The sequence below is a fragment of the Carassius gibelio genome, chromosome A12 (genome assembly GCF_023724105.1).
Source record: "Carassius gibelio isolate Cgi1373 ecotype wild population from Czech Republic chromosome A12, carGib1.2-hapl.c, whole genome shotgun sequence".
NCBI classification, from domain to species: domain Eukaryota; kingdom Metazoa; phylum Chordata; class Actinopteri; order Cypriniformes; family Cyprinidae; genus Carassius; species Carassius gibelio.
This window is the reverse complement of record NC_068382.1, coordinates 15,473,376-15,489,564: the sequence shown is the minus strand read 5'-3', so window position 1 is coordinate 15,489,564 and position 16,189 is coordinate 15,473,376. Positions and strand designations below refer to the sequence as shown.

At 39.3% G+C, this 16,189-nt stretch overlaps 1 protein-coding gene across 1 annotated transcript; it reads left to right on the top strand.

Annotated features, from left to right (window-relative positions):
• Positions 1-514: 514 nt before the first annotated feature.
• LOC128025265 (suppressor of cytokine signaling 5) lies at positions 515-14,804 on the top strand. The gene is made up of 2 exons (XM_052611455.1): positions 515-962; positions 9,158-14,804. The coding sequence occupies exon 2, from the start codon at positions 9,177-9,179 to the stop codon at positions 10,758-10,760; it is 1,584 nt and encodes a 527-aa protein (XP_052467415.1). The 5' UTR covers positions 515-962; positions 9,158-9,176; the 3' UTR covers positions 10,761-14,804.
• The last annotated feature ends 1,385 nt before the right edge of the window (positions 14,805-16,189 follow it).

Here is a 16,189-nt window from a genome sequence, read left to right as displayed (position 1 = left end):
CCCATACTCAGAATTCGCGCTCTGCATTTAACCCATCCAACACAGCATAACCACACACACACCATGAACACACACCCGGAGCAGTGGGTAGCCATTTATGCTGCTGCACCTGAGGAGCAGTTGGGGGTTCAGTGCCCTGCTCAAACACACCTCAGTCATGGTATTGCCAGCCAGAGACTCGAACCCACAACCTTAGGAGTCAAACTCTAACCATTCGGCCACGGATTCCCCAATAAGTAGGCAACATATCATTCTGCAATTATTTATAATACGTAATAATAATAATAATAATAATAATAATAATAATAATAATAATAATAATAATAATAATAAACTATCAAACTGCAAATTGTGTCTATATTTGGATATATATTTTTCGGAAAGTTTCAGCAATATACCATGTCAGGTCAGGGATCACGTAATACGTAAAAGAACATCTGAATCATTTTCAACCGATTCTCTGAAACCAACTGTTCAAACGAACCGACTCACGGATTTGAGTCGGACATCCCAACACGGATCACCTAGCTGGAATTCGAGCGGGGAAGTGACGCATTCTTCCAGAGTCTTTCCCCATCCGTATCCGCCGGAACACAGAACTCCGCGCAATTGGAGTCCCTTGATGTCAGTCAACCGCAGCTTAGCCTCCACCTCTCTTGATTCTCGTCTCTGCTGCACTTGGCGACCATATCGGCCGTCAGGAAAAGAAATACCAACGGGATGAGGGGATCGTAGGCCATGTAAATACAAAACGTAAAATGTTCACGATTTCATCGACACGTTGATATTCCGTTTGCTTTGCGATTGTCGCAGTTATGCTCCCGATCGTATCCCGTCCGTGTGTTTTATCCACCACCGTCTCTAGCCTCGGGAAAATGTACCCGACTATTCTTGATTGCATTTTTTTCGCAAACAAAAGAAGACACCAGAAAAAGCAATAAAAGACCACGGCAGAAGGATCGGTGAGTTTATCTCTCCGTGTGTTGTGAATGCTCATCGATTATTTCATATTATGGTGAATGTTCGATGGCTTTTAACTAGTTTTTTTCCCAGTCGGCCCCTTTCTGATTGTTCGAAGCCGGTTTAACTAAAGCTACCAAGAGAAATATAGAGACACTTCAAATGAAGTACGTTGGGTTATTCAGCACAGACTTAGATTGATGAACCACATATAATTAATGCAATTCAGTAGTACTAATAGCAGGTATATTGTGGAGAAAATCATGAAGATATCCAGAAAATACCGCTATTTTCAAACTGCTGCTGGTGGATTGACTGCAATACCTGACTGTAGTGTAGGTGCACTGTTAATGCAAAGGCCTACACGGTTTATCACCAGAGTTTAAGTCATGTCAGTAAATAAATTATGGCATTCGATTGTTTTTATTGAGATACATTTATGCACGACAAATAAAAATAATAAAAAGTAATTTTCATTTATCTTGGGTCCAGATTTATTAGGTGTATACACGTTACAGCTCATGGAATGACATACAATAGAAAAGCTTGCCCATTTTTATATAATCATTGTCACAAATACATTTTGTTTAATGGCAATATTTTACCATTATAGGGGAAAGTAAAATAAAAAATCAAATTGAATCTGTTCATTCTGAATCTGAACAATTGGCCATTACGTGGAAGATCAAATCATAAAATTGAATATAAAAGAATCCATAAATAATCCCAGCAAATAAGACAATCCCCACTACAATGTGCTTTTGAGACAGCTATGTGACAGCTGCACAGTGTCTGTGGAGAAACAAAACCCATACTGAATCTGTTAATAGAAACTCCTAGATATATGTCATGAAATATGTCAAATTTTAGATAATTTACTAAGCACATTTGAAATATCTGGGATGTTTTTATAACTTCCAAGAGGCCATTTGCCCAGAGCCTTTGGTTAGTTTCTTCAAAATGTATGTTTGAATTTGCCAAAAGTGTATTGATCCAAGTGTTATCAAGTGGGAAATGTTACTCAATATGGGCTTAATGCCTATCTATATGCCCTCTATAGGGAGTTGTGGCCCATTGTTGCATAAGATCTACAGTGGTGTAACCTCAGTAGGCCCATAAAACCGCCTTAACACTTCAGTTTTATAGAGGTCACTTTCTTAAAAAAGTGTAGTTTGAGGATGCCTAGGAACATTTTCTATTTCAGCAGACCTCCTGCCACAGTACTAGACCGTAAGATTGTGGGTTCATTTCTGAAAACAAATTATCTTTAGAAATATTATCCGTAGGTCAGAGTATTAAAGATACATTCTCATACTGACATACTTCCGTGTGCAGAGGCTAAGGCCTGTCCAGATATTTTAGTTGTCTTGAGCGGGGCTTAGACATTGCAACAGACGTTTCCTAGAAAGCTTCTTCGCTGCACTAAGTACATTAGTGACACTGTACAGTAAGGTCTCATTTGTTAACATTAGTTAATGCATTAGCTAACATGAAATAATAATTTCAAATGTTCATTGTTTGTCCATGTTAGTGAATTTTCTAATGTTACAAGATATTACTTTTTTAAAGATGTTTTGGTAGCACTTTATTTTACAGTCCTGTTCCTCATGTACATACTATGTACTTATTATAGTAATTACAATAACTATGTAATAACTAGGTACTAACCCTGAACCTACCCCTAAACCTAACCCTACCCCATTGTAGTTACCTTGTGTTACCAGAACTTTCTTAGATAAATACACTGTAAGTTCACTATAAGTACATGTTAGTACACGTACTGTAAAATAAAGTGCAACCGATGTTTTGATTAATCTTATGTTAATTTAAATATGTAGTTAATTCTAACAAATTAAACGCTTTTGTAAAGTGTTAATAGTATATCTGCATGTTTATCAGGTGTAACTTCATGGTAGCAATATATAATTTAAATTAGTCTCAAATATAAATCCTAATAGATTTGTTGGTTTTAATTTAGTAGAGAAATTATGCGGTTACAGCTCTCTTGAAATGTATATTAGGCTACACTGATTTTTGGTGTGATGCCAGAATCATTTTAGGTTCCCCAACATTTAAGTGTACAGTTATGCCACTTTTTACACGATGTAATATAAGTCTCAGGTGTCCCCAGAATGTGTCTATGAAGTTTCAGCTCAAAATACCCCACAGATAATTTATTATATCATTTTGAAAATGCCTTTTTTGAATGGAAGCAGAAACCTGGGAAATAAAATGTATTTCTTTAAAGACAACATTTATTGACCGCCACCACTATTCCAGTCTTGAGAAATCATTCTGCTTAAGTTCAAAAGAACAGCATTTATTTGAAATGGAAATATTGTGTAACATTATGAATGACTCCATTCAGCAGAGATGCATTCTAGTGATCAAAAATGTAATTCCTTTAAAAAAACAACAGCAACAGTAGTGTACATAATGCTCTTAAGTTTAATAATAAAACATTCTTTTTTTACTTTTATTACATGGATCAAAATTGTGTGGTCCTATATTAACTATGGCTCTAAACCTCTGATGTTTCTAGCGTTTTAAAGGACTACTGTAGAATTGAAAGGTGTTGCCACATTTTTCATAGAGCAACTAAAGTAAAACCCACAAGAACTGTGGCTCTGTCCATCTTATCTGTTGTGCAAGGAAGTACAACCCACCCTGTCTGTCTGCTATCTAGAGCATGGATGTTATCATCATGCAATATCAGTACAACTTTACCACTTACTGTACTTGTATTTTATTTCACATAATACAGATGTTTTTTCATTTAATATGGTTTCTTGTCAGAGAAGGGCATATTTAGCATCTAGTATTTTCCGCAGTAACTGAAGATGTATGCGGTTGATAGGGGCCCTTTCTCAGTCTCATGCAGTGCTCAGACTTTTATCAAAGGAGTTCAGGCATGTACAGTATTCAGTGTGTTTCAAATGACTCTGTAGTTTTGTGAGTGTCTGTCCAGCATGTGAACATGGCGGACTGCTCCACACTCCTTCCTCTTCTGGCTCTTGGGTGCTGGAGATGTCTGGTGTAGAATTTGGCTGCAGTATCAGGTGAAGGGGGGTGAGACCTGGGGAACGGGGGGGGGGGGGGGGGGGGGCAAGGCTTGTTAGCGTTCTTGGTAGCAGAAACCCAAGCTGAGTAGAGAATAGCATAGTATTTAACGGGCTAGTGTTTTGTGATCTTGTGCCAGAATTCATCTGCAGACTGCCCTGTTGCATCTAGTCAAAGGTAGAACAAGTGGAACAGATCTACTAATCCATTATTATGTATCAACTACTGCAGAAACTGAAATCGTGGAGTTTCCTGTAAGCTGCAGAGTAAGAAGGTTTAAATGTAGATGTTCTTCCTCTGAAGCACAAGAAGCTCAATGAATTATTCTCAAATCATGCTGGGGAACATAATCATCAGGTCTGACACAGACTGTCATTGAAGTAAAAGATGTGCAAACCACGTTATCAGACATTTTGAAATTGTTTAAATGTTAAGCAGTGAATCCAAGAAGTAATGAAAACATTTGTATTTAAATGAAAGCATTTTCACTGTATGTTGGACATAGATCCTCTTTAGAGATTTCGAGACAATTGCTTTCTGCTGTAATTGTTCTTTATCTTGATTTTGTCATATATGATTCTTGCATAATTTGTAGTGTCTAAAGGTCTGAATATGCACCAAGTGGTACTTCGCTGTTTAAGTATGATTTCCACTTAGTTGAGGAAGGGGTGCTGCCTTTCCCAAAATGCTGCCTCAACCCAAATAATTTAAAATAGTTTTTAGTTATTTAGTTTTTTTAGTTTTTTTGCTCTTTGGGTGTGATTCTGTCTCTTAGCCACACAAGGCAGCCCCACAGCCAAGCACAAAACTCCCCTGTGTCACATGCACAGTTCAAGAAAACATGATTGATGGAAGCATTTAACCAAACAGTCAGATACATTTAGTCAAGTTATTTCCAAGATTACCATTGCATAGAATGTATACGCATTCTTCCAAGATATATTTATCATTCCTTTACTTGTAAACCCCTCAGATATGAACATGGTTGAGGGCTGTAGTACTACTACTTTGAATTGGTCTTTTGCCAATTGGGTTTCAGAAGACAGTATATTGAAGATCTTCACAGTTGGTGTGTGTTGAGAAGCGGTTGACTTTAGGTGATAGACTTGGTCTTGAGATCAGGGTGCACTAGGAAGTTAAAGGATTAGTTCACTTTCAAATGACAATTTCCTGATAATTTACTCCCCACCCCCCCATGTCATCCAAGATGTTCATGTCTTTTTCTTCAGTCGAAAATAAAGTAAGGTTTTTGAGGAAAACATCCCATGATTTTTGTCCATATAGTGGACTCAAAGTGCTCTAAACGATCCCAGCCGAGGAATTAGGGTCCTATCTAGTGAAACAATCTGTCATTTTCAAATAAAAAATAAATTAAAATAAACATTTATGTGCTATTTATATACTGCAGTTTGACCTTCAACCCATTGGTTCGCATTGAAGTCCACTATATGGAGAAATATCCTGTAATGTTTTCCTCAAAAATCTTAATTTCTATGTTACTGAAATCAGAAAGACATGAACAGTCTCGGAGGACATTTTTATTCTGAAATTGAATTAATCCTTTAATGTACATTCTCTGTTGCGCGTCCCAACCTTGTTTACCATGGCATGGTTATATAATATCAATTTACTGCTTGTTCTAGTGATTTCAGTAGTGCTAACATTGGTCACGCAACACCTTTTGCGCAATAGTCTTGTTTCAATTCTATACAACTTTTTTTTTTATTGATAATCTAGGCAAAAGCAAATGACCCTTGACTTCATATTTACAACACAATTTCACAGAATACATTTTAATGAACTCTCTAACCCCTTTTTGTGAACCCTTCTGACCACCCTGCACCACAATTTTACAAATGTTATGTAGTGCAAGTTCATTTTGGAAGTGGAGCAAGGTTCCCGAGTTTGGGGGGAAAGGTCAGGCTTGTTGGCCTCTATGCACATTGTCGCCATAGCTGCACTGCCAGATCTGAACTTTGATTTATGGTCATCTTTTATGCTTTGAGGCTGGCTTTGAAAGGGACAAAGACCAGAAAACTACAGAGAAGAAGGGTAGAAAAGACAGAAGGAAGATGCTGAGAGTTAATAAGCTTTGGCTGTACTTGCACTAATTTGCCGTCCTGACATTGAGCAGCAGGTTTTTGCAGCAGGTTCTGCCAAAATGTCACCATGTTCAGTATTTGGAAACATGAATGAGGGTGAAGGTTTAAAAGTACAGGAGTATTATGTCTTGCTTTCCTTGGGTTATGCAAAAAAAAAAAAAAAAAAAATCAAGACTAAAGAATTACCTCTTTTAGTTCATGAGTTGGAATTTGATATGACAGAATGAGGAAACTGCCTCTCCTTCATGGCTGTTTAAACTTTTTTTTTGTAAAGTCAACAGTTTTTCAGTATTTAAAGGTGCTGTAGGGAACTTTTGTAAAAAAAAAATATATATATATTTTTTACATATTTATTAAACCTGTCATTATGTCCTGACAGTAGAATATGAGACAGATAATCTGTGAAAAAAATCAAGCTCCTCTGGCTCCTCCCAGTGCTCCTATTGCCATTTGCAGAAACTCCATCGCTCCCGGTAAAAAGTAACCAATCAGAGCTGCGGTCCGTAACTTTGTGTTCAAAATGTAGAAAAATGTATATAATAAGCGAGTATACCATGAATCCATTTTCCAAACCTTGTTTTTGGCTTGTCCTGAATCACTAGGGTGCACCTATAATAAGTGTTTATATTCGGACTATTTTAGATTGCTTCGGGGATACCGCGGCGGACTAACACAGTACCTTTGTGATTCTTCATAGACATTAACAGAGAGAAGTAGTTCCGGCTACAATGTTCTTCCGCAAGACGCAAGCAGTTCTGTTTATTAACTGCTAGAGCGTCAAAAGTTCCCTACCGCAGCTTTAAGTCCGGACAAGACCAGTTTCAGACTGAAGTCGAAGATCATAGGAGCATTTGGACTCATGTTTGATATGAATTCGATTATGACACCACAAACAAGCCTTTGCACATTGTAAAATTCAGATATGTTTAACTAGAAACACAAAGTTTTTGACACATTAAAGAATTACAAAATTTCTAAATTCCTTTTAACTGTTTTTGCTATCATTTGCTACTAAATTCAGTTATAAATTTTACAATTTCCTCTCTGCACAAAATTTTGTCTGCACTTCCCATTCCTAATCCATATCTGAATCTATGCTGATACCTAGGGCTGCACAATTAATCAAATTTCTAATTGTGAATACAATTATGGATGCCACAATTACGTAATTATTCAAAGCGGCAATTAATTGTTCAAAGTCCACTTATGTTATTCTGCATGCTTAAGATGCGTTATTTATTTATTTCTTTTTTTTTTTTTGCATGTTATCTTAAGGTTTTTCCTCATTATTTTAATTTTAGTTTTAGTATAACATTTTAATACCATTCCTATTTTTACTTTTTTTTATAATTTAAAGAAGAAACCAATCCGATGTACATTTGAGGCTTAATACTATAAGTTTTTTACTTAGTGTTTTTAGCTTGTATATTTTCATATAAAAATACGGCACAGAGTTGCATCAAACAATGGTATAAACATCATTCAATGTAAATTGCCATAATAGTAATTAATAATTGCAATTACAAATTCAAGAGGATTAATCGACAATTATGATTTATAATCGTGTTGCCCTACTGATACCAGTTGACGATTTTCTGTCAGCACCACAATTCATAAGTTGAAATCTGTAGTGCATTTACACAACACCCAGCAGCCTCTAAAAAATGTGACACCCATCCTTTTCTTCTCCACTACCTGAAATAAGGTGAATAATGCACTGTAGCTCTTTCTCCCCCATGACCCATATTCTGTTGTTCTTTTTTGTTAGGAGACTTGACGAACTATCATTAATTATTCAGGCTCATTCAGGCTTCTGTTGTTGTGACATATTTCACATTAAATAATTTAAAGTCCTGGTTTTTGATTGCAAATTGATGCATGCTTTGATAGTTATTTCTTTTTCATTGTGAAATGATTAAGGAAGATAGGATTTATAGAGCTCATGAAAATCTTCTCAGTTCATTAGTTGCAGAGTGATCTGTTGAAGCAGGTCAGAAAAAGTCAGACTCAAACCGGCATTGTAACTCAGCCCACACCAGCGTGTTGACTGGGAGAAGATCCATGAGTTCATTTTTAGCGCTGGCTTGAGTCTCAGTAAGTCTGCTTGGCAACACTTTAATCAGTCAGGCCCTGTTTACACCTGGTATTAACATCCAACTTGGGTGATCAGCCTGGAAAGATTGCCATATACACCTGGAATTAACATGCGTCTCCTGTGGCCACTTGTAATCGCATCTCATATACTGGTGAATCTTGGACAATTTGCCTTAAAAAATATTGTCTATTACAGTTCTACACATTTAAGTCTTTTGCACATAATTGTAAATTAGTGATAATTTTGTTGGAAAATTTTTGAGATTAATGAATTAATAACCCTTTTCACACTGCACGTTGGTTCCAGGAAATTGCCGAAGTGCCTTCTGTGTGAACGTAAACTCGTCCCAGGATTGATTCCAGGATCGATTGATCAACTGTTTTCAATGATACAACCCTACAGAGCCGGAGGGGCTAGTTGGTGTTTTAAATGCAGAGAGTGACGTTTGCATAAAAATAAATAAATAAATAGAAATGTGTGCAAAGTTGACTGAAGCAGAGACCACTGGGTTCCATAGTATCTGCGCAGAAGCTTAGATAATCAACTCAATGGAAAAGTACATGATGCGGTTGTGTATGAGCAAATTAAAACCTAAATGCAACAGCGTGGTTTCTTGAGAGAGAAATTACAGGTAATAAGAGCTTACTTATTACCTGTGATTTCTCTCTCAGAAGGCACAAGTTTTCAACTCGTACATTACACATCACATCCTGATGTCACGTGTCATTACGGGACCTTTACGGGTTATGTGTGAACGCACACACAGATTTTGGGAAAACACTGGCAGTGTTCCCGGGACACATTACCCATGTGTTTTCCGGAATCTGTGTGAAAAGGGGCTAATGATTAATTAAAAATGAAATATTGACAAAAAAAATAAAATCTCTTTGGTTTTTGTCTTCATGTACTAATGGAAAGGTAATCTGACTTTTTGTTCCAGTTTCAGGTGCCCCCACCTCATGGAGAAGGTTGGCAAGGCGTGGAACAACCTGAAGAAGGGATGTCAATCTCTGCTCCACACAGATGGGGGTTCTCGCATTGAAACACCATCACAGCTTCAATCGCAAACAGACACAGTATGCCAGAGTGTGGACAAGGCCCAGGGAGACAGCACACTGGAGGGTGCTAGTGCCTCCAGCAGTGTGGCAGCACTCCCTCTAGTGGCATGGAGGACCAGTGGTGTGTCACGACAGGGCCATAACTGTGTAGTGGATGTACCCCAGATACTAGAAATCACAGTTGAGCCGGATACCGAAGATTCTCGTGCTCCTCTGGGAGGCCGCAGAGACTCTTATTCACGTCATGCACCTTGGAGTGGAAAGAAGAGACACTCATGTTCCACTAAGGCTCAGAGTTCTCTGGAAACAACAGATCGGCAATCAGGCCGGTCTGGGCGCAGACATGGGACTGGTAGCAGCCGTGAGGAACTGGCGTCAGGGGCAACACGCTCCCTACGGCAGCAGATTCATGACACAGTGGGTCTGTGCCTCCCACTGCGCTCATCCTCTCGGAACAGTCACCTTCCACCACCCAAACGTAAAATACAAATCACAGAGCTGATGCTGGAGACATGCCCCTTTGCACCAGGATCAGACCTTGCCCGAAAATGGCACATGATTAAACAGCACACGTCACCAGTAACAGTGATACCAGTGGATTCATCCTCCGGTGCTTGCGGTGCTACCTGTGCATCACCGGAAGATGAGGAAGAGCGATTACGCGAAAGGAGACGACTCAGCATTGAGGAGGGTGTGGACCCACCTCCAGATGCCCAAATCCACACAGTGGAGGCCATCACAGCCCCCCTAACTTCCCTTTATAAGCTGGGACCTAAATTGGCCCCTGGAATGAGTGAGGACCTAGGCGATAGCCGAGGGGCAACAGCAGATAACTGTGACTCTGAGGAGGATGATACCACCACTCTTTGCCTGCAAGCTCGCAGGCCCAAGCAGCGGCATGCTTCGGCTGAGGGCCTCCTGAGCAGCAAGCAACTGGGCCCTTGGAAAGTACACACTCAGATTGACTACATCCACTGCTTGGTTCCAGATCTGCTGGAGATCACAGCACTTTCCTGCTACTGGGGTGTGATGGACCGTTATGAGGCTGAAGCGCTGCTGGATGGTCGGCCCGAGGGAACCTTTCTGCTGCGAGACTCTGCTCAGGAAGACTACCTGTTCTCCGTTAGCTTCCGCCGCTATGGCCGTTCATTACATGCACGCATCGAGCAGTGGAATCACAACTTCAGCTTTGATGTGCACGATCCATGCGTGTTCCACGCAGCCACCGTCACATCACTCTTGGAACACTACAAGGACCCTAGCGCTTGCATGTTCTTTGAGCCGTTGCTCACTTTGCCTCTGCACCGGACCTTCCCATTTGGCCTGCAAAGCCTAGCTCGATCAGCCATTTGCAATGGGATCACCTACGATGGCATCGGGGCATTGCCACTGCCCCCTGCTCTGCAGGACTACCTCAGGGAGTATCACTATAAGCAGAGGGTGCGCGTACGCTGGCTTGAGAGGGAGCCAGTCAAGGCCAAGTGAGGCAGGGCAGATACTTCTCAGCTCTCCAATAGGAGTAGTCCATTCAGCACTTTGCAGAGGTGGAGGAATTACAATTTTTTGGTTGGGGAAAGGGGTTAAATGTTGGGGATTATATGTATGAAAGGAGGGACCTGAAACTGAACATGATATATAAGCTTCTAACATTTTTTGTTATCTAACAAACAAAGAAATTATATATACAGTGGCTCTCCAGTGTGCACATTTCACTACAGCTTCTGGACTAGGATGAAGCAGCAGAGGTCTTAGTCTCATTTTCCCTACTCCTTCAGTTTCCATGGCTGTACTCTAGGGGAAATCTGCAGATACAGATATTTTCATGCCCCTTCAATCTTTCACATCCTAGCTATATGATTTATAACAATTTCACTTTATTTCTGTTGTACTGTTCACCTCCCAACCTATCCTTAATTTTCTTCCATTAAAACTGCATTGTTCAAGCTTATTCAAAGTAATAATGTGGACAAATTCTGAGGGGTGTGGAAATGAAGGGTGATGTTGCTTTTTCAACTTTCATCATCCTTTGCTTTCATGGTGCTCTGTCAGTGGTTCCCATGGTAACATTCTGTGCTCATTCCGTGGTCAGAGGAGGCGGCATTCGAGAGTAGTAAATAAAAAAGGCTTTCGCCCTGCTCATAGAGAACAATACAGAGAAATCCATGAAAGATGGATTGACCTTAAACTATGTATCAAGACCGCTTTTGGGAATGCGCTGCAGAAGGGCTTTTTGACGTTCTGCTTCCTTGTGCTTCTGGGAAGCGATAAGGATGACGGTGCACAACCTGACGCAGTGTGATGTGAGAGCGCTCGGTTTTCAAAAAACATAGTTACTCACACTCTGCATTCTGTTGCTGGCTATGTTTTGTAATCATGTATTCCTACCAATAATTGCACAGGGGGGGTAACCAATTCTGTATCGTCTTTTTTGTATTGTTGTGAATGGTCTATCAGTGCCCTGGAAATTGGGTGCTGAATCATAGCACTTTAACTTAACTGTGCTTATGTTAGTGGGTGCAGCAGAGGCAATACATAAACCTGCTACACTGGGACCATTGTTGTTAGGCATAAACACCCTCCTATATAGGAATAAACACTCTACGCTCACTTTGTCTAACCCACATTGTTTTCGAGAGGACGGAGTTAGTTTTGATGTGACCCTATCAGTGCCATTGGATTTGGGTCAAGCTGGCTTGATTTTGGGGTGATTTAAAAATTGATGAATGATCTGTATATTTAGGTTTATCAGATTCCCTTATTTTTATTTTTAAACAACTAGGAGGAAGGTTCAGGATTTAAATAATAGAGTATAATCACATTATTGGCCCCTAGGCCAAGACTAGCTTTGTGATCACTTAAAAATCAGCCAAATCCACACTTGAAATTCTTGACTAAATTTGACTTTCAAATTTCACAGGCATTTTTGATGAATGCTGGGAAAAGGATAAGACCGATTTAAAACTTTTGTGCCGTTTGCCCCATCTGTTTAGTTTCAAAAACACCTAGAGCACTTAAGTAGTGTGCCTTCATACATCTAAAGCTTTTAGTTCATATGGTGCATTCAGTGGATGTGTTACCTAACAGTAGTCCAACTGGAAAAGACATGTTTTCCATTGACTGTTTCTGCCATTGGCACTGTGAGACATACTCTTCATGGGCTTGGTGCTGATGTATGATGCATTTTGAGTACTGCTAGGGATATGAATATTGATTCCCACATCTTTCTGACTTGTTTTCAGTTGATGAGATCAGGTAGAACTGCCAAATGCTAAGCTCAGGCTCACAACACCTAAACAGCAGTGTGGTACCGTGCAACTATAACCAGCTTGTGTGTATGTGTGTGAGTGTGTTGAACTGCCCCTGACCTCCCTGTCAGCCCTAAGAGACTTCTGCTGACATGAAAAGTTGTGTGTCATCTACTCCTCCCAGGCAACACTAATTACAGTCTATCCTAATGCATTTAAAGTTGTCTTCCTGCACGTTATCCTGTTGAGTCTTTTTGATGTCAGGGTCATCCTGGGAAGAATTCAAAGACACGAGGAGAGAGCTTTGGGGCGATGCTGACTCTGTGTTTTGATCTCCCTCACCTCAACTCTTTCTGTAAGGTGTGGGTGAAATTAGTGCAATGTACACAGAGCCTTAGCTTAGATGGAGGTTGTGAAGCAGGTTTCAGGTTAACATGGTATCTAAAAGGGTCGGCTGTCCAGCTTACCGCTCACCTGTAAAAGTGTCATGCTTTGGCTTTGCTCCAGACACTCCTCACTGCACTAACTCATGAAACTTGACAAGTACCTACCTTTTACCTGTTTGTACCAGTTTTCATCAGGGATGGAACAGTCGCTCAGTCAGATTGGGGCAGAGATGCCCCCCCCCCATGTATCTATATATATATATATATATATATATATAGATACAAATTTTAAAATGAAATAATTTTTATATTCGTAACTAAAGAAATGCAATAATGTTCTTGGGCTTAGCTCTAACGGTGACCCATGTGAAAACTGATGTGAATTGTCTGAGAGGTCCTTTGAAATTGTCTTCAGGTTAGGATCATTTTGTTATCATGACAAAAAATGGATATGGTGCAATGTGTCATAAAGGTATGTGTGAGAGAAACTATAGATCGATGTGACCAAAGGTTTAAGTTTGGTGACAAATTTGCCAATTTGATAGCTTTTAGACACCATCCTCACAAAACTGTTGTAAAAATGTTCCAAGATAAACATTTTCAAAGTTAAACAGGGCCTTGTTTTAGACCCTAAAGGTGCTAATTGGCTCATTGTATGGATTTATTAACTTTTCAGAAGTGCCTTTTCTTAAATTTATTCACCCTTTCCTCAAGTAACCCAACTAGGTCCCCAGTCTAGTTAATTTGCACGGTGCAGCAAATTAAATCAAAATTCCATGTTGTAGAAAATGCAACAAAAACATGCATTAGTTTTATTCTATTTTTTTCATTCAATTTTGAAGTTGTGTGCCACAAGAAGGTTAAGAAGTTGAAAAATCACAAAGAATTAGTGTACACAATGCTTTTAATCCCCCATATTTTATTTCCCAATTTAAAGTCTGGATTTGCTGTTCATTTGTTCATCAGGACAATGTTGCTATACATGATTAAGAAATATTTATAGATCATCAGGTATATGATTTTATTGGTCAAAATGGATTGAGACTTTATCACAGATCACAAAGCAAGAAGAAAAGTTGTGATTCTCTGTCAGTAGCCTAGCTGGAGTAGCTGAAATTTATTTTAGAAAATAACAAGACTGTTAAAATGTTCTAAACTCGTTTTGTGTGCAGAGACTTGCACAATACCAACAGGAAAGGTATTCTATTCAATGTTATTTGATACGTTTCTGTACACAAACTATAGGGAGGTTGTGTTCAGCTATGTTTAGACAGAAATAAAACTGACTGGTTGTCTGATTTGTATTAAATTCTGTTTAAATTCCGTTAAAATCACAAGCATCACTACGTTACCATAAAGCTGTATATGCACATTTGTTTTAGAGGAAGGGGCTGATGGTGAGGTTTAGGACTGGGTGACAGCACTTGACAATGATTTGACTTGGGATGACTTTTGCGGCCCCCCCATGACCTGCCTCTGTATTTCTGATTGGACCCTTGGGAGTAGCCCCTCAAAACTTGCTGAAACATGCACCATGGATTATCTGAAGTCATGTGGTTATCACTGTCCCTCACCACCTTATATGTATCAACTATTATTATATTTTTGTACACTGCCCAAGGTTTGTACTGTACGATGTAATTACTCACACTTGATGTCCTTTCTCTCCTCTTTTCTTTGTTCTCTCTGGTGTACAGTTAATGGTCCCTACTCCCAGGCTGTTACTAAGTTGCTCTGTTGTATTATTTTGTTTGACTTTGGGTTACAGTTTGCTGTTTTTGAGGGGGCGGGGCTTGCATCTCTGCTTGCCCCTCTTTCACCAGTATCTGTCACTCATGGTGCTCTTGGCTTTTGCTTCATTGTCTTAATATTCAAAAATAAAAGTGTTGTATGTGTAATGTGTTTTCCCGTTTCCTTTTTTTCAATAAGCAAAATATGACATCAGGTTGCTTTATATTGCTTCTAAATAAATGTCTATGAAATTGTAGGTCTTGGAAAAAAGAATTTCAGAAATGTTATGTTGAAATATTTGAAAAGGTCACCTCCATTAATTTTAGTCTGTAAGGGATAATAGGTTTGTAAATTAATTCTTTATCCTGAAGATGTATTTTATTTTACTTTGTTTTTAGTTAGCCTTTGCTTAGCAGTCTATTAGCTTAGCCTATTAGCTATTGTGTTAACATTAAATCTATCATAACGCACTACATTTTTAATAAGACATTGAGGAAAGGGATCTTGCGTGACACTGGAACTGAAGGCAGAGTCAGGTTGTCGTGTCTCTGCAGTGTGTTCTGTTGAAGTCAGGTAAAAATAGTAAGTGAGTTCAGTTTATCTGCAGCAGACCTTTTTAATAACAGAAAGGCTGCATTGATTGAGGAAGAGATGGGAGGTAGCTGGGAAAATATTATGCAATCTCTAAATCTAATGCATTGGCCATATCAAACCAGTATTATATAATGCATGTCTTGCCAATTCTACATTAACCCATGTTCCATGAGTCTTCATTCCCCTGTTCGAGGCTTCAGGTCAGTGGGTAAATGTGTAGGGACCTGCTGGAGTTCAGTATGGTTGGAGCCTGCCTTTTAGACACTGCACTGCACTGCACTATAAATATACCCAGACATCTAGGCCTTGCCAACAGTAGTTCATAGTAAGGTTCTTATGGTCTCATGGTAGCCACAATGGAAGTCACATCTGCTTCATCTGGTCTTGTCATCCAACTCAAACAAGGTAAGAAAAAAAAAAAAAAACCCTGCTAACCTTATTTCTTTCAAGCAGACAAGACTAAACATTAATTTGGAAGATTATTCTTCTACCGTCTGCTAGTGACTTCTGACTCAGGGCCTCTGTAATGCTCAGCTTTACCCACTCAAAGTACTTTTCTACATGAAGGCTGTTTCATAAGTTCATAGAAAAGGTCCCAGGTCACTCACCTCTTATTGCCATACCCAGAGTTGAGATTCCCTCCTCATCGACTCTGATACTATAATATGTTGTCAGTTCATCACGAAGGGTCTCCATCTCTTTCACAGAAACGGGGAGGGCAAGGGTCGGGTTGCATTCTGTCCTTTGCACGCCTGTCTTTCTGGCGTTTGCAAGACACCCGTGTAATGGGCAGTGGACTACCAAATGATATGCAGTAAACCTATTCATCAAGGAATCCACATCAACTAGCCTGTCCACTAGAGATTAAGTATGTTTTAAACAGATTTAAAAGTCTGCTTTTTGCTGGACTCCCAGAAGTCTACGATTTGCTTATCAATTAAGGGTTCTGAGAATTCAC

Coding starts and splice junctions, on each gene's coding strand:
- LOC128025265 (XM_052611455.1), top strand. CDS start 9,177: ATGGAGAAGGTTGGCAAGGCGTGGAACAACCTGAAGAAGGGATGTCAA.